This window comes from Struthio camelus, chromosome 1 (assembly GCF_040807025.1).
Source record: "Struthio camelus isolate bStrCam1 chromosome 1, bStrCam1.hap1, whole genome shotgun sequence".
In the NCBI taxonomy this organism is placed as follows: domain Eukaryota; kingdom Metazoa; phylum Chordata; class Aves; order Struthioniformes; family Struthionidae; genus Struthio; species Struthio camelus.
The window spans coordinates 148,536,223-148,559,195 of record NC_090942.1 but is presented as its reverse complement, the minus strand read 5'-3'; the positions used below and the strand labels follow the sequence as shown (position 1 = coordinate 148,559,195).

The 22,973-nt window shown below is 39.7% G+C and overlaps 1 protein-coding gene across 16 annotated transcripts in view; it reads left to right on the top strand.

Moving 5' to 3' along the window:
* JADE3 (jade family PHD finger 3) overlaps positions 1-22,973 on the top strand; it is a 69,637-nt gene that overhangs the window by 12,299 nt on the left and 34,365 nt on the right. For 7 of the 16 annotated variants that reach the window (XM_068922962.1, XM_068922967.1, XM_068923026.1 and 4 more), the window contains 3 exons: positions 6,351-6,403; positions 9,143-9,195; positions 22,090-22,149. In XM_068922962.1, coding sequence (XP_068779063.1) covers positions 9,192-9,195; positions 22,090-22,149 — 64 coding nt within the window. In that variant the 5' untranslated portion in view covers positions 6,351-6,403; positions 9,143-9,191. Of the gene's footprint in view, positions 1-5,097; positions 5,158-6,350; positions 6,404-9,142; positions 9,196-22,089; positions 22,150-22,973 lie in introns of those variants that run through there. The other 9 variants (XM_068923045.1, XM_068923049.1, XM_068923051.1 and 6 more) reach the window with 4 other exon arrangements.

Sequence of the window (22,973 nt, the reverse complement as noted above, 5' to 3'; positions counted from 1 at the left end):
ATTCTCTTTTCTCAAACTGAAATGAGTTTTCTAGGGGCTCCAGATCTTCATAGATAGCCTGCTTTTAATGTTCTGTGGCTCATAGCTTGGTTCTCCAGCTCTTCATAGCAGGTGGCACCAAAATACAATTATCACTTCTGCCTGTACTCTGTTCGATTCAAGAAGTATCCTGTGAGTTCCCAGCGCTTTTACCCCAATTTAGTTTTCCCGCAGGCTTCTGCTGCGCGTGCTCATGTTCCCTGGCGTTCTGCTGCGCTCTCCTGTATTGCTGTGTAACCCACCTCTGGCAATGCGCGTTCCTCAGAGAGGAGCATCCCATACCAGGCTGAAGTAATACAGCTGCTTAAAATCTTATGCTGAGGTAGATGACCTGGTCCTTTTACCTGAGCTGGGGTGTGGTAGTATACGTTTGTTCTAGTATACGTTTGTACACTCTGGCTTCTCTCCGTATGTGTAAAACTGCTTCTCTGTGCCTCTGTGATGGAGAGAGGAGAGGTGAAAGTGGAATAACCTATTTCAAATGACTCTTAATTTCACCTATGTATCTCAGTATGTATGTGTACTATGGACTAGCTGATGCACAGCTAGTTGTTACTGCGTGGAAACTTGTCTATATGCTTATGTGCAGTCTTTAGTGCAAACAAGAGAAACAAATGGTTTTGTGCAGTCCTTCTTTTTACATTTGGGTCCTCTTTGTTGTTGCTTTTCCCTCAGGCCAGTTTGAGAAACACTGAACTGGAGCCTGTTTTGGCAGTGCAGTTACCAGTACTTTTGTCCAATCTTTGTTTAAACGTTGAGAGCTCCAGCTTCCATTTCTTCCCTTGGGGATACAGAGCAATAGTGTCAGGAAGTTTCCTTAATCCTAAACCTAAGTTTTTTGTCTTAGATTTATTCCATTGCGTCTGATCTTTTACAGACTGATTTCGTTGTTTGTTAATGTTAATGCCCTACCAGTATAGAAAGAATGTAAATAACTTCATATGTACCTTAGTCTGGGTGTTTAACTTAAAATTTCACGTGTATTTGAGCCTTGCTCGCTTTTCCCTGTAAGGCAGTTGTTTCAGCTGCCGAATCACTTTTTCGCATGTATATATTAATTTTATTGTGAAACAAGCAATTTCAAGCAAAGAATAAAGAGTTTTGAGTATTTGGCAGAACGGCTGTCGCTATATACACTCTAAATAACTGTTCCATTGGGTCACCGTCTGAATGCCTGGGGCGCAAGACTCCAGACTGTTTCATAAAATGACTTAATGTTACTTGTTAGTTGTCTTATGAAACCTGTCATTCTAAACATCCTGTTATATTGTTTGTCTGAAATGGGTAAGCCATTGTGGGAAATAGTTTTCCCAGCAATTTCTAGTTGGTGGCTGGGAATTATTAAGTTGCTGGCTATCATTAAAGTTAGGCTTGTCACTGCAGAAAGGTGTAATGGGATATATTTGTTGTGATGGTGGAAGGAAGCGAAGATACTAGAAAACTGCAAGCTTTGTTACACGCTTCTGAGTTCTCTGGCCTACATTAAGGTGAGATGTCTTCAGATTTTCACAATGAGATGGTGAATTTTTACTGAATGATTTTCATGGTTAAGCGAATGTGAAGACAAGGTAGAAATCATAAAACTGAGTATCTGTTGTACGTATCACAGTTAGTCACTCGAGAAGAATAAGTGCAAGGTCACAGTTTAAAATAAGCAAAAATCCAACCCTGTTTGTTACGAACACTTAGCAAGGGCTTTAGACGACTTTCCCAAAGCCTAGTGACTTTTTATTTTCTATTTAGAGTCCTCTTGTTAATAGGATAAATATATTGCCTGGAAGTATCTCTTCAGTTATATACGGTGGATACTATTGTAGTATGTGGATGCTTGTTCCTGTTCTGACTTTTCCAGAACTATAAAGGAAATAGTGCCACTACCTCCTTACTTCATATGACAACGTGTCTATAATCTCGAAGACTACTGGCTTTATTTCCCGTGCTGTCCTGGCAGTACTAAATCTTGATCTGCCTTTTGTAAGACGTCTGTGGAACGTAAGTTGTAGTCCTTGGGAAGCTGGCTATGCGTGTTAGGTATCTGAAACGGTCTAAAAATATTGGAAGCAGTAAAATGATTTTCTGCTACCTTTCCCTTATAAGCAGTTGCTATGTCTGTGTCTGTGGGATTATTTGTTTTGAATGAGCTATGAAGCATCACAAGACTGACTTTCTGATATGCAGTCTTGAAAGTCATTTGTGAGGCGGGAATTGCGCATTAGATGAAGTATGACATTATCAGAAGCAAGCTAAGGAAACATGGATAAGATGGAATTGCTATAGGAATGTTAGCAGCCGTTTGGAAAACGGAGAGGGTAGTTACTAATCAGTCTTCAACAAGACAGATGAATTGAGCGGGATTTAACAGTGGCCTCTCCTAGGACCAATATTAATTTTGCCTTTAATAAGTTGGATGAAGGAATAATGATTGTTCTTATTAAGTTTCAGGATAAACTGGGGAGAGCTGTGTGTATGTTTGAGAAGAGGCTTTGGATTTATACTTACCTTGACAAACTGGAGAAACAGTCTGGAAGACATTGGGTGCAGTTTAGTAGGGGGCTAATGGGAAATCGTGCCCCATAAGGTGTAGGAGTGCTCAGCTGCACGTGTACAGGGTGAGAACGACTGGCGAAGCAGCCAGCCCTTTACGGAAAGGGTTGTGCGTGTGGTAATGGGGCACAGGCGCAACACGAGTCAACAGGATCATGTTGTTGCAAAAAGCATAGTAGTGTGCGTAAATAAAATTTTCATCTCTAACTCACGTAACAGGGAAAGAACAATTTCCTTCAACAAGAAAGGAATATTTTCTGCATAGGGAGGGTTTCAGCTGGAATACTTTGCCCAGATGTGGGCATGCCAACCCTGTGTCGTTTTTGTGGAACAGCACGAGGAACTATAGAGGGGAGCAACTGGAAGGATCAGAGGTGCAGAAAACGTGGCCTATGAGGAGAGGCTGAAAGAGTAAAATATATTTAGTCTGGAGAAAAGGCTGAGACTTACTAACAAAAGTGTTAAAATTGTAGCATTCAAACGTGCTGTTAACTCTGTAAAGAGGAAAGGAATGATCTCTTCAGAGCCGGGTGCAGGTCAGAGAACTAGTGAAGGGCTTCAGTTACGTCAAGAGAGAGGTTCACTTTAAGCACCAGGAAAAGCTTTCAGGCAGTAAGGCTAGCACTGGACAGAAGCGGGTTGCCTGGAGAAGCCCTGGAGTCTCTGTGAAGCACAGTCTGAACAGGCGTTTTGGGAATGGCACAGACTGCTGGCCCTGTCCTGGTGTCCTTGTGCAGCACCCTGGGAGATCTTTCTTCTGCTGTCTTTTTTGAAAATGGCAGTGTAGCATATGGGATGGTTAAGGAAGGAAGCACGAGATGTGGCTTTCAACCAGTGCACTTCTTGTTTTGGAGGCTTGGCCGTTGCTAAGTAGTATGGTAAATTACAGAAGGAGTTGTAATATAACAGTAGTGATGACTGCAAAAATAGGTCTTTGTTCCAAACGGCTTTCTGTTGTAAAAAGTTGTGTTTTAAGAAATAAATCTTACTGGCATTTTTCCCCTGTTGATGCTTAGTTTCAAGACAGTATTTCTGAAAAGCTACTGTGCGTTTCTAAGTCTTCCTGCCTGCGTCTACGTTGTCTTTAGTTTCTATAAAATTTTTCTGCTTTCTCTTTTCTGTTCCTCCGCGTTGCTGTTTCTGTCGCTGCCCCGTTGCTTTTTCAAATGTGCCGGGGGAGTAGAAATCCGGAGTCGGCTGGTACAGCGTGTGCAGAGAGGATGATATTTCTCTCCTGCGTATTCTTTCTCCCCAGCAGTTTCCCTCCTCTGAATTTGCGACTGAAGGGGGGAGGTGGGTGGGTTGGCGCCCTTCCAGACTGGGGAGCGTTGTGGTTTTTACATAATGGAGAAGAGCCCCCCTGCTCGCTAGTCAGAGCTGATGTAGTTCACTGTTTTTTGAATCAGTGTGTTAGGACTGCTTACCAAGCAAAGGAGGGAAGTGGTGTTACCTGTATCTTCTATGCTATTTTGTAGGGCGATATCTGTTTGTGAAATCAGTAAAACTGGGACTGAGGGTGGTGGCCGTATAGTGTTAACGGCTAGAGAAAGAGAAGAAGATTTTTAGTTGAACCTTTTGGTATTTCAGAGTTCATCCTGGCATTTAACTGAGCAAACAAATGTGTTTTTAATGAAGAGTTCAAAAATATATTAGTTTTGTGGCTCAGCTGTGAGGCAAAAGCTGTGGTTTTCTTCACGCTGAAAAGTTGTAGGCTGTGTTGCATTTTAATGTTGCCATTTGAGCTGCCAGTGCCAGGGCTTTGCTTGCGTTTCTGTGGAAAACTTGCATTAAAGGGGTTTAGTGGGGACATTGAAGAATTATACCATAATGAAACATTGCATAAGAGAAACTTATTCAAAGTCACGTTTGAAAAATTGATCCAGACATTTGTTTTGTCTCCCAGTGCCCGTCCTCCCTCCCCAAGTGTATTTTGTGGGTGAGGCTTTCAGTATTTGCTAGCTGGAGGGTAGAGGCCGTATTAATATCAGAGTTTTGCTGCAGAGCAGTAGTGTGCTTTTTGAAGCGAGTCCCTCCAGTCATCCCCACTTACTGTGTGTTGGCTCAGTTTGCAGTGTTTTTGCTGCATGCAAGCTAGATTCCTTTTGATGGAAACTAGAGGCTCCGTTCAAAGTTTTTTGCCAAATGCACTTTATCTCCCAGTGATAGCCTCTTTTGGATAGCTTCAAACCATGTGTGCGGTGGGGGCTGATTGTATCTGTTTATCTGAAGTAAAAATCCGACCCACGTATCATGATTCAGCGACCTTGGCACTGTGACTGCTTTGATCTACGGATCTTCTTGCATTGCTCAAAATTAATTGCTTAGCATAGATATAGCCGGAGACTGCCACAGAGCTGGTAAAAGGGAACGGAGATGATTTAAAAAACAAAACAAAACAAAAAAACCAAAACCCTAAATCAAAGAAAATGAACATAGCTAAAACTTTAAAATTACGTCGAGTCAAAATACGGGTGCTATAGTATATGCTCTGTATTTTTTTTTTTTTTTTTACAGATTATAAGGCAACGTTTTCCTTTGATGCCACAGACCAAGCTGAGCAACAATAGTCCTGAAGTAATAGGATCTCGGCCACTCCTTAGTAGATGGGTGGTGGTATCCTCTTTCTGTACTGCAGAAGGGTGGGGAGACAAAAAACGTTACAGCATGGTGCTGACGCTTTGGCCAGAGGCTGTCCTAATTCAGTTAGAAAGACATTACTATTTTTCCCCCTCCCTCTTCTTATTCTTTTTCTTTTAGCAGTGCACATAGTTATTGGTTCCTGGTTTTTACTTGAATTTCTGCTCTCTAATACTCTGTTTCTTAGCTCGTAATGCTGCTGTTTTTGTTAGTTTTTTTTTTTTTTATTCTAAGGCATGGTGTGCATTGACTGCCCGGATAGACCCTGATATAACTGCTCACATCTCCAAGAAGCGTTGTAACAAATCTGTTGGGTGTAACAACTTTAAATGTTTTTGTCATGTCCATTACCATAGGACGCAAAGTATACATGTGCATAACCCTGCAAGAGGGGAACGTGGGCTGTTAGTAGAGGGAAAAATTCCTTCTATTCCCACACTTAATATTGTTCACGGGTAGTTGCTAGATTAAAAAGAGCAAGTAAGCAAAATCCCTGCCAAGGAAGCTGAGCTATCCAGGATCGTCAAGGAGAAGTCTAAAGGAATGTCTTGAGGAATTAAGGCAGGAGCTACATGGAACCTTCTTTCTATACTTATTTTTGGTTTGCCTTTGTATGATTTTTTTTTTTTTTTAAGCGTACTCAGTTCATAAGGGATCCTCTAGAAGAAAGCAAATTTTTGAACAGATCAGCTCCTTGAATCCGCTGTATAAACTTGCAGTTATCTAGAAGTTTGGCTTCATATTCCCAAAACAGGATAGAGGATAGAGAATATTCTGTTATCAGTTTTGTTCTGTTGATACTGCTAAAGTTGGTTCCTACTCATGTTAATATTAAGAGAATGGCAAAGTTGCTTTTAAGATTATTCGTATGAATTTAATATTGATTGTAGTACTTTGTGTATTCGTATTATAATGGGTACATACACTTGACGCGTTCTATTTTTCTATATATTAAATGTGAATTGCATCATCTAAGGTTTTAATTTATATTATAGATTTATAATTTTCTTTGGAAACATTGTAATAAAAATATACCCTTCACTTACTTGCCAAAAAATAAATTGCAGCTCAAATGTGAAATGCCTGATGTCACTCCTACTACCTAAATAGCACTCCTTTCATTTTTTTAGGAGCTTGTGATGTCATCAGCTGAAGCGAAAACATCTACCTCATGACCTGGCATGTAAGTGAAGGAGGAACTGAAGTTTAAAAAAGAAAAAATGTGTGTGTTGGTGTTTACAGTGTGTAAATTGAGCCTGTATACCCTCAACATTCAGGTACCACCTTTGTAAATGAAAGCTTTGTGGGTTTTAAAGGAATATAAAGTCATTTAAAGGAGAGGAAGTCATAAAAGAAGCTGTTAACAATGAGATTCCAGCAGAAGTCCTTGTAGTAATTTCAGTTACAATTTGTCTTGATGCATCTTGTAATGCTTGGATGTTGTAGGCATAGAGGGACTAATTTTATTTATCACAGCATTTACGTGTGCTACTTTTACTTTTTATTCGGTGCTTTTATTAATGAATTTAGATTTTGATTGTTACGATGAATAAATATTCCACACTGTGATAGGCTTACTAAAATTAAGAACTATTCTCTGCCAGGCTTTTTCAGATTTTGTTGTTGTTGTTGTTGTTGTTTGCCTGCTCTCTGCCTTTCTTTTATGTGGCTTAAAGGATTAAAGTGTAGTCATTGCTTTGAGGGGCTGATGTCAGCACTGAGCTGGGTATTCCTAATTAGTGCCAACACCTGTACCTCATTATGGAGCCTCGTTCAAGCTGTCCAGTGAACCGAGGTAGCTGGTCTCCGTTGCATGTCTCTAATGTGATTATAAACCCCTCTCCTGATGCAAGTTTTACTACCTATTCTACTTCTGGAGCGATGTGGAAAGTGAAGCTAAGCTGAGCCCTTTGGCTGGCTACCAAAGATTATAAGGAGTGGCAAAGAAAAGGGATGTAGTCAACTCAGTTTCAGCATTTTTAGTTCAAAGCTTGCTTCTACTTTGACTGTTTAAAAAAGTGGGGGAGGGAAGCGTTATACCTGATTTTTAATGTCGGATATTCTGAATTTAGAGATCAGTTCTACAAACTCCAGCTGGGCTCTTAACATCTGAGCTCAGTTGCTATTGTGTATCATCCCATGATTTTCCACAAATAAAACTTTGGCCTTGACTACTCTTGTACCATCCCTTTGTCTTCATGGGGATAAAACTTAGCAATTATTTTGATACACAAAAATGCATAGCATCAGTCTTTTAAGTGATTCTGTACCGTTAGCAGGACTGAAATGTAATGTGTTTTGCCATTGCAGCTTAAAAAAAAAAGTAACTGAATTTAAACATTTGTTTGTAAAGTCCAAACACAACAGTGGTCAATTTAATTACAGACGTGAATTTTATTAGTCAAATCTGTTCCAGGTTGTATCTTCTAAGTAGTTTAAGTAGGTTTTTAAGAGTTTAGCTTGCTACTTACTGAATTCAAATATAGAGCAGCGTGATGCTGGCAGTGGGTTTGGGTTATTTCTCTGTGAGTGAGGTGAGAGACAAAATAACTTTAAGATTTATATTGTAGAAAAGTTTGAGATAATAAATGTATAAGAGCTCCCAGGAGAACACCGTGCTATCCACACTTAGAAAAAGGGAAATCCCATTCCATGAGGAAAGGGAAGTGTTGAGGATCCTTATACTTCAGATACAGAATTGCAAATGTAATTACTGAAAGCCCCACTAAGTTAAATCTCTGCAGAGTAATAGCTTTGGAGTAAAATAAGGAGGAATAAGTAATGGGCATAAACTTTTGCGTGTTTTTCTGTATTTAGTATTTGCTTACTAATGTACCAATTATAAAAATGTCATTTTGGTCAAATTCAGGAATGCTATAATTAAAGCTTTGCAGAAATGTTAACTATCAAGCTGTTATATCTTCTGGATTTGGAAACTTTCAAAGATAGAGCCTTCAGAAATTCTCACAGCCTATTTGTTTTTTTATAATCTACTTAGCTTAAAGTTGATACAGCTATTCTTAACTCTTTGCCGTACGTTCTCTGTAGTGTTCTCTTATGTCTTGTAGAAGCTTGACTGAAACATTTGAAAAATAGATTAAAACCCTTGTTTACAACTATGCACGTAGGCATAAAAGTAGATATTCCTCTTAGATGCCGATATGACTGTAGGTGGGAGTAGATACAGACAGGTGTGTCTCTGCTTCTTTGTGGCTGATTGAAAAAATGACAAGAAATGCTGAATTAACAGAGATGTCAAAGCACTTTTTTTCCTAAAAACAGTTCCTTGATAGGTCTACAGAACTCAGTGTTTCACTAGTGAATCTAATGATTCTTAATGGTAATTTTAAAGCTAATGCGTTTTATATATGGAACGCATACCTGTGCCTCCAGAGGAAGTACAGTAACACAGAGGCTGCCAGCGCTTTCCTTTTCCTGGATTTGCTGTCTGTAAAAAATAATTTTAAAATATATACATGTGTGCACATGGCATGCATACCTTTCAGGTTGTTCCAGGCTGCTTTTTCTTTCTCCTCCTATTCTTCTGGGTTCTCCAGAAGAAAATCCTAACTGGACTGGATAGCGCCTTAAGGTGCGCATCAGCTATATTTGCATTGCATGTTTATTGAATTTGCATTAAAAACAAATGCTAACACGCTGGGAATTACCTAATGTTTTACTTAAATTAATCATTTTGACCAAAATAGCTCTCTCCAGTGAACAGTGGTTAAGAAACTTTGGGGCAATAGTATGTCAGCCATCAGAATCTGTTGTGCTCATCTTCTCCAAAAATTTATCTGATAATCATACTCGTTCTGCTATCTACCGTGGCCCTGTAAAGCAGCTGTTTGATCTCTAGTCTGCAGAGTTCAGGTCGGGAACTGGCATGTTATATTAAAGCACAATTGGTTTTGTATTTCAGCTAAAAATAAAGAAAGAAATGAAAATCCAGTGGACAGAGGTGACTTCTGATGAGTAAGTCGAGTTTCGTGTGAGCTCCCTTAATGAATTAGACCAATTATGGTCTCTGATAATGGTCAGCAGTGGACACCTAGGAAAAGCAAGCGTTATAAAGCCGATATACACTCTGTTTCCTGTAAATTTTTGACGTTGGGGTTTCTGGAGTGGAAGATTGAAGAGAACTAGGAAAATGGAGGATCAGTCAAACTGTGTGCTTTCAGACCCCTGCAACCAACATCCCGTAGCAATGAATTTCGCTAAGTAATTGTGTGCAAAATAATTTTCTTTGCTTTTAATGACTTTTTTTGCGTGTCTAGTTTTTTGGGCCATGAGAAACAGCTGAGTAGTCTCTTCATGTTCACCTCTCTGTACCGCTTACGGTAGATATCTTGCATTCAGCATCTTCTCTTCCCAGCTTGATAATCTCGGTCTGTTTACTCTCTCGTTCTAAACGTATTAAACGCTCCTGATAGAACTATAGCTGGAGGTTCACATTCTGCTATTTCTGCAATACTTTTTCTTGTAGTAGTACCAGAAGGGGGAGAAGATACTCTCTTACTCTTAGCAAAAGTGAGTGATGTACTGGTGTCACTCATCCATAAAGCTTTTTCCTTGTGTCTCAGTGGGTGTACAAAATGAAAGTAGACAAGCTTGTATCACTGCTTTTCTTCCCTGTTCTTGGGCCTTACCAGAAGGCTGTCTCTTTTGTATCAATGTGCAATGGTCTGTGGTGTTTTCCCTATAAAACAGCTTCTGCTACATCTGATTTGGAATGCTCAAGGACGCCATTTTTAAAGGCGTTCAATTAATGTGTTTACTTTCATCCACTTAAGACCTTTTGAAAGTGTCCTTCAGATGCTGTGATGTGGCTGTGCATATATTAACTTGGAGCCATTAGTAGCATTGGCACAAGCAGCTGCCGTCAGCTTCCCTAGCAGGGGATGGCAGAGGGAACTGCCCGTAGCAGAGCCGTTCGTTGGACCATAACTTCAGCACGAACAACCAGGCCCCTTTGCTGGGGGCAGTGGGGGGACAGATGGTGAAAGAGGCATTTCAGAACGCTTTATTCTGCAAAGGCCCAAGTGCAGGTTCAGTTGTGCTTTGTTTAAGTTTCAGAGCTTCTGATAAACTTTTCGGCTGCAGGCTGCCCTCTTCCCTGTGGCTGCTGAGAGCAAGAGCCTGAAGAGAAGCAGTTCCTTAGCCTCCCCAACCAACTGAAAGTGTATTGACTCTGCAGGTTTTGCGTTGTGGTACGGAGTCTTAAGTGTGACTGTTCTAAATGTGAGTCTACTAGGCTAGATACAAATTTTATTTGTTTTTTGTTTTTTCCCCCTTCAGTTTTACAGGTGCATTTTCAGTTGTAACCTCTCTTTTTTTCCTCCCTGTTTCTCAGCAGAGATCTTATTACTGCTGTTGTTGGCATGGGATTCAGGTGCAGCAGCTGCAGCATGTAAAGGGCTTTCACCTATGAAAAAAAGATGTGTTGAAACACCTCCCTACCTCCATGGCTTGTAGGCATTTCCATGCATCCCAGTACAGGAGTGGACAGTGGATAAAGGGACCTGCTTTGAAGTCAGATCTCACAACCCTGCAGCTCTGGAATGTCAATTGCAATAGTTCTTTAGCCTCACAGCATGGAAAGGATGGTGGGGTTTTCTGTTTGTTTTTGTTTTACTTTCTGACTCCATGTATCCAAGTACCAGTATTGTTTGTTATCCACCCTATGAGGCAGGCGGCACCTTTCCCATGCCCAAAAAAAAAAAAAAAAGAGAAAAATCTCCATCTACTCACTTGGCTTTAACTAAGGTTGATTAGGACACACTTTCTTCTAGGTGCAGTAGAAGGAGGATCATCTAGTCTTACTCATTTTAATCTTGTTAATTTAGTGAACAGGGAGGAAGTGGAAGGAGCAGACATAGAGAAGTGTTAATGGTCATTCCTGATCGATGTGTCCCCTCATTCAAAATGTGTAGAAGTCCCTTGGTGTAAATGTGGCCACTGAATGACAAGTTGAACCTTATGTGATCCTTTGGACCCATCTTCTTGCTGCTCTCTCATACAAGGTGTGGCATTTTTGAAACCTTGAGCAGGTGTGATCATCCCGTGGTCCTTGCTTCAGGACAGTATCGGTTCCAGTAGGCAAGTTTGCTATTTATTTTGTGGTTGCTGCACCTTGCATTATGATAGAAAAACCTAGATTTTTTTTTAAATTTTTTACCTCTGTTCTGTACCTAAAAATGGACAAAAATCAGTTGGTCACAGTATCTCTTTCAGTATGTTGTCTTCCATCTGAATGTGGGTGACTCAGAGAAGCTTGGAAGGTTGCTCTTTACATTTTTATAAATCTATTTTAAATCTATCTGACCTCAGTGTCTTTGTCTTGTAGTTTTTTACCATCCATTGAAACACCTCAAGACTTTAGCACATAACATGAAGTTAGTTGACTGGTCATTACAATTAATTTAAATATATTAGTTAATAAGATAAACTTTGTTGTCTTTTTTTTAAAAAAAGACAAAGTTTTTAAAACCAAAAAGAAATGCTTTAGCAATTTTCCAGTTCAGTTTTTGCTCACTTCTTGTTGTTTTGACATATGAGAACTAACAAACAATAGTGAAGCTTCAGACACCTGTGTCATAATAACGCTAGGAAATACCATAGGATTTCTGTATTCCACCAGTGACTTGGAAAATGCCAAACACTAATTTGAGTTCCGGTTGTGACAGTGCATTCATTTAATTTTTCTTCTACAATGATCTCTTCAGTCCCTCCCCCCCCCCCCCCTTTTTTTTTTCTTTCCAAACTTGTAAATGAAAACCATTTCTTGTCAGATAAGGAAAGAAATTATCAGGTTAGTGTTTCCTAATAGGAAAATATTTTTGTGGTCTTGCTTTCTCTTATCCTTTGACTAGATTACAAAGATATAACCTGATGTTTTCTGCCCTTTGCAGTCCTTTAGGTTTTGTTAATGATGCAAAGCTTCAGCAAAACAGTTAGGTTCTTCAAAGCATTATAGCAAGAATTGGAAGAGCTAGAGGAAATATTTAATGCAAGTTACTGTTGTTAATTCTTTTATCATTTGAAATTTAGGAAAAACAAAACAAAAAACAGCAAACCCTACTTTAATGTTTTATTGCCAAATACAAAAAAATTAACTGATTATTTTAGGTGAATGTCTTGCAGAATCTGAAAACTGTTGCCTGTGATGATAGAATTTTTTTTTTTTTTGTTAATCCCAAAGAGCTCATATTGGTCTAGTTCCCTTGATACTATCTTCTACTATCCTTACTTGTGTTTTGTCATGAAAGCGTGCACTAGTTCGACTGAAGAGCGGAGACAGGTACCAATGGGTAGCTGCTAGGAGTTTCTTTTGACTTTGCAGGTTTGTTTTTCTTGGTATTGTGCAATTTCATCAGTGTACAACGGCATGACAATATTCGGTGACTTAATGCATCACAGGGATTTTTCTTCTGTTCAACTTTATGTGTATATCAGCAGGAAGAGAGTTTAGTGGTGAGGTCACTGGATAAGCACTTAGGAGACATGGATACAACTGCCTGCTTTGTCAGAGACTTCCTGTGTGATGTATGGCTGCTCTGTGCCACGCTTCTGAAATGTCAGGGATTTTAGTGGTTGCTTAATATGAGCTTATTGTAAGGGTATATAGGATAAAGACTGCAGAACACTTAGAGCTAAGATGATGTGGATCATACAGGTTCTAAAATAGAAAACCAAACTTCATGTTCTTTGAGATTTTCTGCTCGCTCGTATCAGTTAAATGTGTGCCTGCCCCTTCTGTTTCTTGGTTGTGTTCGGTGCGCCTATAACTGTTCTCTCATTGCAGACCCAGAGCGTGTGGAGATCTATGGGTGGTTAAACTCCTTGGGGGGTGGGAGGGCTCCTTGGTGCCTGAATCCTTATTTACCCTGTTTAGCGTTAGGTGAAATGACCTGACGTTGTTCCTTTATGTTAGTATATCATGCACCAGCCTTTCATCAAAGGTGATGTCCTTAGTTTTGTCTTTGAGTAAGTATGTGTAGGCTTTTAGTTGTTGGTTTTTTTTTTTTTATTTTATTTTCTGCCCCTTGCTTATTAGATGCCTTAGTGTTAGCATCAGGCAGAAGCTTTCTTCTGAGGGAACGCTATAAAACAGATAATAAACAATAAGTAACTGCATCTCCGCTGCTGAGGGTTCTTCAGTGTCAATGAATTCCCAGAGCGTGTATAGCTGGGATAGCAGGCTTTCTGTTGTTACATTTAATGCTGCAGCTCCTTGCATATGTGTAGTTAAAGAGGGCTGTATTCCAGCTAGCCCCTACCTCGGGGTGGTTTTCCTTCAGGGATCAATTAACTGCGGTAGAGTTTCGAACAGCCTGACAAGAGGTAGTTTGTGCAATAGTGGCCTTAGAAAGTGAGAGCTGTAACTGCTTCCCTCCAGCTATCTTCTCTTGCGCACATTTCCTGCCTACCTGCTTAGCAGAAAGGCTGGCCTCCGCAGGGTAAATCTAGCGTACGCTTGTTGAAATCAGAGTAATCCACAGGCTTCCTGTATGTTTAATGTAACTGTAGCAGCAGCCCTGTCAGAGCTGTGACTTTTCTACCGAAAACTTGTTACCCGTTTTTACTGCATTTGGGGCTTTGTCACTTCCTCTGTGATGGCTGCTTGAGCCTGCAGTAAGGCGCCGCGCTGGACCTCCGCGGTCGCGGCGCGCAGCGGGCTGCTGCAGGCAGAGAGGGAGCGCCGGTGCGGTTCCGCGCTCCTGCAGCGATGCACGGGCAGCGACGTCGAGTAAGCTGTCGTGCCGAGAGCAACGTTTCGCTTTCCTCTGTGTCATCCTGGACCCAGCAGACGCTGTGCCCTAATTTTAACGTTTCGCATGCCTGAGAGCAGTATTGGAAGGTAGGTGAGGAGTCGTAACGGCGGGCTGGTGCCCTGGACCTGGGCAGGGCAGATATGTCGCAGATTGGCGAGCATGGGGATACAAAGGCAGCGTAGCGGTGACTGCAGTTTCAGGGAAAGAATGCTCCCTCCCCCCTCCCCTTCCCCCCCCCCCCCCCCCAAACCAGGCTCAAACTCATTATGATGTTTTGGAGGTTTGTTGTTTTTTTTTTGGGTCCAAATCCCTGCTGATGTTTTAGGAAAAACAATAGTTCTGTTGTTAAGTAGTTGCTGTTAAAACAATATTCTGTTCAATACTGCAAGCCGATGTTGAAGACCAAAATAGAAGGGAGTAGAACCATGTACGTGTTTGTGTATCGGAGTTAACATTGGTTTCGTGGCTGTTGGGTTTTTTTTTTTTTTAATTGATTCTGTTCAGATTGGTATCATCTTCAGGATGTTGGTACTGTGGCTGTAGTGTTTAGTGGGCAGGAATATTTCAGCCTCAGGCTGGCCCACCTGACTGGTTTATGTACAGGCAGGCATGTGCAGTTGTCCTTAAAGACTAAAATAAGGGTGTTCTCCTTTCATTTCCTTGTGTTAAGAAGATGGTAACCAAGAGAGTGCAATTTAATTCTTTCTGGTCTCTTGGAGAGTTTCTGAGGTTAATGTTGAAACTATAGATGCTGCTAGTAACTCATGCTTCTAAGAGTGATTTTTGATTTTCAAAAATGTGTTTAGCATGAGGTGACTTAATTGAAGCTTTCTGATGCAGATCTCTCCATCCTGCCCTCGCAACAGCTAAAGGCATGTATGTGGTACCAGAAATGAAAGGCAGCACTTTGTTTTCAGGGTAGGAAAGGCAGTTATACTTGGGACATGTTGTATTTTATTTTATCTTCCAAGCATGTTATAAACGTAAATTAACATCACTTATCCTCTTTTAATACTTACAAAGCAAAATGATGGGCATTAAGTGCTTTGCACCAGACTAAATGATGAATCATCATCTAGAAGGGCACACTAAATGATTTCAGGGTTCCCTTTTGGCCCATAATCTATAAATTGATATAGATGGGAGTTATATTTGGGGTTTCTTCAGCTTAGTTTTATGATCTATTAGCTGATTTAAATTCAGAATTTAACTATTTCAGGGGATGGGTCATGCTGGAAGACAATATTTTGCATTTTTAAATCCACTGTATGCTCCTAGCAATTGCTGGCTGGCTGTAGAAGGGCAATAGAGCTTGAGACTATTTCTAGTTGCTATATTGCATTTAGTCCTGACCCATGGTATTAGCCAGATCTCTGCAATACCCAATTCCTTGTCTAGGAGAACTACTTACTTAGCTAGTGGCAAAGGAATCAGCTGTCACTGGTACTGCTGCCTCTAAAAACGGGCATATTCCTTTTCTGTTGAATTAGATTTTTTTTGCTAACCAAAATTCTCTATGAAAGCAGTACTTTAGCAAGAAAAGTTAGGCCCAGTACAGTCTTTAGAGAATAATTCCTGAAGGTTTTGTTTTGGGGGTGAGGGAGGAATGGTGGGCGTGCAGTGGCTGGCTGCTCTAATGCAAGGTTGGTAAATTTAGCAGGGGTATACTGCTAAGTTTCTGAACTGCAGTTTGAAGTGAAATAAAGAAACAAAGTTACTTTTTTCTGAAGTTTTTTTCTCTGACTTGTTTAACCTTTCAAACCTTTTTAATGCAGCAAATATAGCTAACCCAAGTTTTGAGTGGACGTTTTTCACAGTGTATATAGCCTTTTTGTGAGATTGGATAGGATATTAAAAAAAATAATAAAAAAACCAAACATGAGTGATTTCTCTTCCTCTAGTTACTTGAAAGGTTGTATTAACGCTACTCATATTTCGTAATTTCCCTGGCAGTTGACTATGAAATTTGACCTATTTAAATGGTTTTACTGTACTAGATTTCCTGGAGACCTTTCAAGATAATTTGCTTCCTAATCTAAATTTAACAGTTACATAAACCACATTTTGGAGACTTGGAAATTTCTACCTACTGCCTCTGCTGCCTTTTTTTTTTTTTTTTTTTTTTGTAGCTGAGCCATATTGTAAAAATGTAAGTACAGACTTTTAATCTGAGATTTGCGTGTAGCTTGTCAATTGGTTTATGCACATAGATGCTGTTTTTTCTTTTTAATAAGATAGAGAAAGTAGGTTATTTTCTGTCCCCGTTGAAAGTTTCCTTAGTACTGTGGCCAGTTCCATTTTTGTCAGTCTGTTTTAAAATCTGAAGAAATAAAATCTCACAGGTCTAGGATATATATTTGTGTTACAGTTGCTTGAATTTCTTGGTTGCCTTTTCATTCTGTGTAGGTCTTAACAGATAGTGAATATCTTATCTATAAGTTTAACCTTTCTCTCAACAAATGAAGCCAAGAAGGAAAAGACTGTTATTCCTTTGAGGTACTGTTTTCAGAAATCTTGGCTGGATTTAAGGATTCATTTTGTACACTTGTCACTGACGTCTTGCCTAACACATTATGTGAGTTCAGACTTTGTGAGATTCATCATCCTTCTGTCTGTTAACTTTGTTTCTGGTAAACTGTTCTGGGAGATATATTATAATAAGGGGACAAATTCTTAATGGCTTATTTGGTAGCTTTAGTTTACTCAAGCAAATTGAAAAGCAAAAAATCTTTCTTACTGTTGTTTCCACCAACAGGTGTTTGAAATCTATTTGCTTTGAACAAGGCTTCACAATTGTTAATTGTCTGCTGTTTACATGTAGTGTTTGGGGGAGGGTAATGCATGACAAGTAGCTCTTCAGAAATAGGAAATTTCTTAATAAGTCAGTGGAATTTTTTTTTTTTCTTTTTACTGAGAGGAGACAGTGGTGGTAGAAGCAAGTGGATGTTTCTTGTGAGAACACTGGAATTAACTTTGTGCTGATACTTGCCAATAAGTTTAAAAAAAAAGGCAAATGTAACTTAGGACTCACTAATTTTAAAAAAAAAAAAAATCTGTCCTATATTTTTAGAAACATCAGTACTACCCTTTTAACCAACTTTTTGCATATGCTCTGTGATATGTTGATTACGCTTAGGGAAGGAAGCTATTGAATTAAATTTCCGCCAGTTGAATGCAGGTTGGCTTATTCCTTTGCTCTGCCTGAACGTGGAATGATGCGCTGGATCCAGTAGGAGTTTTGGCTTCATACAGGCAGCGTTTGGGAAGCAGTGGAAATGTTGGCAGCGTGAGATTGCTGCCTTTGGCTGAGGAGAATCTGACTTCCTGAGGTTATTTTTGATTGAACACCCAAAGGGCATAGGGAATTGTCTGGAGAATCAAGTGCATCTTCACTTGCAACACTCTGATTTCTTAATGTAACTTTTGTATTTGATTTTCATGCAAAAGGTTCTTGAAGGTGAATATCTTTGTATAGATCTTTGTGAGAATTTGTATATGTTGTCATACAAGTGATTCTTCATCTGTTAGTCCTGTTGATAAAAGTACAAGTGTTATATCAAGGCATGTTATGTTCTAGTTTTTAGTGATCGTTTTGAAGGTAATCTGTTCTTGACTGTTGAGGTGAGAGCGTTTTTAATCCCTAGCCAAAGCACCCCTGCTTACTTTTTATCAATCATAATTCAGTGATTGGGAAATTAGACTTTTTTGAGTCACTTGCCTCCTTTGATCTACAACAACATCAAGTTTTAAGTTACTTTATGCTTTTTTTTCCTCCTATATTGGAACTATTGGAAAGTTTAAAGGCTAAAATTAAATTCTCAAAATCCAGAACAGAAGTTCAACGTGTAAATTTGCAAAACACCTGAATGAAGATAAAGGAATTGGAAAGTGTCTGATGTTTTTTATCTACTCAGTAGATGGCATTTCTGTCATGCTCCTAATGACAGCTCATTTCTCTTGTCTCATCTCTTTGATTTTTTTTTTTTAAACATCTATTTGAGACTGCTTTCCAAAGTTATTTTTGAACTCCTCTGTGGAAAAAAAAAAAAGTATTTCTTATCCAGTAGGAAAAAATCTTGAAATAATTTTTCATTACGTGGGTAAAAATAATTTATTTTCAATTGTTTTAAGGTTGTCAAATGCCATTTTGTAGCTGATACTCTGAGGTTGAAAAAGGACACTAGTAATCTCATGAACATTGAATTTGTTATGTCCTGTGTTAATATCTGATCTTTTCCAGTGTCCCTTTATTCAATCTTGATATTTTTGATCATTGAGAAAAGTGAATTGTGCCACCTTTTTCTAGGCCTTACTGTTGCCATAGTTTTCAGGGGGTGAAAATAGAAAAGAAAAAACTCTAGAGCACTGGGAGAGATTCTACCCATCTTTGTGACAGGTTTTGGTTCTGCTTGTCTGGTTTGGGTTTATTACACCTATGAGTGGTGGAAATTGTGCTTGCTTCTACATTTAGCCCTTATGTTTTGTTTTGTTTTTCCTCTAGTTTCTTCAGTTCTTTGCAAGCAGGTGTTCGGGCACAGGGTTCCTGGCAGCCTTGCTCTGACCCTGACCACGTCACCTAGATCCTAGCATCGTTCTCTGAGGCAGACGGGCTCACTGAAGAGCACCAGCCTGCTTCAGAGGGCTTGGCTGGAGCTTGCGGAGATTCACCTTTAGTTCTGTGTTGTCAAGACTGGCTTTACATCTGCTTGCTTTCTTAACGGAGCCGTGGCAGATTCTTTTGCTTTTTGTGAAGACTGATGAAGTTCCCGTCTTGCTTGTTCACCTACAAACGGTGTTGCTTGGGATCCCTCTGTAACAGCTTGGGAGTAGAAGCTTTGTCTAAGTAAGCCTTTCGGATGAGGCCTGACGCTTTGGGGTGGAAATATATTCAGTTATGACAGTGGCAGCTTTCCGATTGAATCTAAAATGACTTTTGAATAGGAGATGAGAGATGGCAGGTTGGCTGTTTCTTCGAACTGCTGTTCAGCGGTACAGATTGCATTTAATCCACTTCGAGCTACAACTTGTTTGGCAGTCTCAGTATACAAGCTTACAGAAGAGTGTCCTAAAGGAAGTTCTCTCCTATTAAAAACTTAGGTAAAGCCTTCTGTAAAGGTGGTCCTGTCAGAGCGATGCTAAGGCTGTTGTTCCTGTATCGTGTAGGGACATGTGTAGAACTTGTAGCATGTTGATCTTTTTAATAACCTGTCTTCCTGAACACAGTACTCATGATTTGTTGCAGCTCTGTGGGTGTTTACTCATGGCTATTGTAGTTAATACTGCTGCAAAAATCAGGCTGGAATCCGGTGTTATTACTAGATGGGGTTGTTAACCTGAGTGACTACTTTTTTAGCTTCTGTTTGCTAGAACGGAGGTATAAATTTATTTTCTGAGCTGATACAAATCCACTTCCAAAATAAAATTTTTAAATGTTTTTTTTTTACTGTGGAGTTGTTGTCAGAGGTATACTTCCTTTTCTTAAATTTTTTTTAAAAGCTGTTACACTTGCCATTTTTATGTAAGCTGTCTGTAAAGTAGCCATCCCCCCGTCTTTCCTAGTTAACAGAGGCAGAAGTGCAGGCTTCCTGGATGATCCCTTCTGCAGCTGTATCTCTTAACCTGATGTTTAAACCAATTTTAATTGAATGTTCACGTTGTATTCTTTGGATAGCTGTGTCCTTAATGCAGAGTGAGAAGGTTTTATTGCTGCATATTTTTATAGACTTAGGAAAGATGAGAAACGCCTGCCTCAAGCTTTCAACATCTTTTAACAACTGCTCAGAAATTCATCTGAACGTAAAAACAGAGCAAGTAGTGCGCGCCCTTGCTTTTCTTGCTAAGAAATGAAAATGGGGAGTGCTGCTGTAGGTGCATCTTTTCAGCCTCTCCCAAGGTCTTGCCGTGCACCCAGGAGGTCTGTAAAGCAGGGCTGTTCAGAGCTTGAAGGCTGCTTGCTGGTGGGGAAAGTGTTGCCATAGGCACAACCTGCTCCTTTTTAGGGAGGGTCGTGTCCTTCAGGATGCTGCGTTTGGCGGCTGGAGCACAGCGGGGCTCTGGGCGGGGGGGTTAAACTCTCAAACAGACGATGCCATTTTACCTGCTCTTGATTTAAAACGCATCACTTCCAGCTTCACCAGTTGGCAAGGTGAAAGTAGTCTCCTACTCTCTCCCTCATCACCTAGCAGCTAACTTAAAGTCTAGGCCCCCCCCCCCCACACTTTTTAAAAGAAAAGCCTGTCTGGCTCAAGTACTTTCTACCTGTCAAGCTGCTTTTGCCTAAGAGATTTGTGGAAATTTCTTGATCTGACTGGTGCCTGCACAAGCCATGTTAAATTGCTAGATGGAAGTGAAATCCTGCAGTGTTTTGGGCTTTTTGTTTTTCCCGTCGCTCTTCTGTTGGGAGCTGTACTTCTGTGTAGTATGGCTGCCTTGCCATGTTGTTTCAGCTGTGGGAAGGTGAATCGACGTGAAATTTATTTTTAAATAATGGGAGATCGTAGTTCAGTTACAAAGTGATACAAGTGCCACTTTTTGATATCCTGTCCTGTTCTCCCACCTACCCCGCAAAGGTCAAATATCCTGACTCAGAAGTTTTTTAAATACCTAGTTGAAAAATATATGCATCATTTCCTTTTCAACTTCCAAAAGCGTGGGTAAATATTTTTTTGAAGTGGTAGAGCAAATAAATTGTTTTAAACTTTAATTGACCGTTGCGTTTAGATTCTGTGAATGTAGGCTCTTAAATATAAAGGCTGCTGAAAATTTCCAGTAAATTAAGCAATCCTGCTGCAAACAATTCCCTTGCAATCTTTTCACAGCCTTCTGACAGACTTCTCTTATCTGCAGATCCTTTTTATCCCATGGGCTTTGGATAATCGCAAGACCCGTTGTACAGTAACCAACACGGAGGGTTTATCAAATGGATATTTAGCTGTTCATGGGTGGTTTTTTTTTTTTTTAACAGCATGTGTTTTTGTTTTGTTTAAGGAATGAAGCTTCTTAAGTTTCAGACGTGGACAGGCTGGCAGTTCTACTACTGCAACTGTTTTTGATCCTTAAGTTTGTAGCCTGCCTGCGCCTGTTTTCTGCTCCAAAAAAATTGAATTGTTGCCTACTCTTGCAGGATCTTTTTTTTTCCCCCCCCCCCCCCTCAATTCTTTCCTCTAATGATTTGCACATTCAATCCATTGAAAAGATGGGGATAATTTTCCTTTTATATTAATTTGTAAACTGTTACTGGTTGTTATTTAACAAAAGTAGTACTATCATCCTGAATGGCTGGACTTAGAACATATATAGATTTTTTTGGGCACTTGTTTAGAATATATAGTTCTCTGTGTGATCTCTCTGTTTTAAGGAATGATGCAGAATTTTCTTCATCATTCTGTCTTAAATGTTTAGATTTTGAAAAGCCCAATGCTTAGTTGTGAAACTCTTGTGGGACCACAGAATTGCTTCTCACTGATGCACTCGATCACTCTTCTCTGACTTTTGAAAGCCACGTTTTTTGTGAACTAAGCTGCGATCGGATGACTTAAATGACATTAGTCAGCGTTTGCTCTAATTATCTCTATTTAAAATCTGCCTTTTGATTTACATAGGTTTTTTTTTGTTGTTGTTTTTTTTAAGGTGAGTTGTATTTCTAAATCCTTGCCTCATTGTGCAGCCATCTTCTTTCTAGGCCTCCACCCATTTCTCAGTTAGCAACTGCCACCATGGCAACTCTTCCTTTGGCTGAACAGATGGGACGTTTTGAGTCTCCTCCTCGTGGAGCGCTGCTAAGGCTGTGCTGAGAATCAGCTGGCAGGTTGCACTCCTTTCTGAAAAATTTAAAGCGAACTCTGCTCATCAGAGGCACACCAATTTAAGGGTGCTTCGTTTTGTAAATAATACTGTGGTCTACTCGTTGCTTACAGAAATAAAACAACTTGGCCGAACTTGGATTATTTATGTGCCTTAAAGTCCTTCAGAGGAATGCTGCCTTTTGTGTGATGAGACTGCTGTGAACCAGCAGGATCTGCACAGCCTTTGATTTTTATTTTTTTCCCTAGTAGAATGGTTGCCATCAACTTTTTTTTTTCCCCCTCCTCTTTAGGATGCGTCAGGATGAAACGCCACAGGCATCTAAGCACCAGTGACAGTTCAGACAATGAGAGTAAGTAATATGTACTAGTTTTTCTTTGGTCTATCACCCCCTTGTGGTTTCCTTCTGTGGTTTGAGGGCAAACTGTTTCACCTCTTATAATTAAAAAAAAATGTTTCTTGCTTGATTTCATTTTATTTTTGCATTCTGTGGTCTTCGGTGTTCTGAACTCTTTTTTGCTGGAGGGAAATGAAGCTAAGAATCCTATGAATTCACAATTTCAGGAGAAATTTGTATATCTCTTCCTTTCACATTTGGGGAAAAAAAATAACTGTGATTCAGGACAACTTTCACTGTCAAGAGGAAATTTTCATACAGTTAGGGTTATTTTGTGAGAATAAATAAATAAATACAAATAGAATGCAGTGCTGTTGTCTTGTCCTGAGCAGAGCCTTAACTTTAAAATTCCTGGAGGTGAAGAGCTGTTTGAGCATGCACTTGTTGGGGTTTCTTATATTGGTTCTTGCTCTTTTCAACTTCAATCTGCTATATACATTAGTGAAGTTATATTTTAAAAGTTCCTTGGCACACGTCTGGCTGAGGTTGCACCTTCCCATTTTAGCTGTATAAAACTCTATATGGCAGTAGTCTGGTTTGTTTCTTTTAAATCTGTGTCCGTTGAATACCTCTGTACATAATGATAATTCATTCTCACGTTTATTGCAAGTCATCAATGCATCATGTACTGAACTAGCATTTTGCCCAGAAATGTCTAGTCATGACACTATACTGCTTTGCATATCCCTTCAGCATGCTTTAATATCATTGCTTTTGTTTGTTTTTCCAGAACTTGCAAGCTTTCTATCCTCACTTTTGCTCTTTCTCCTTCCACTTTT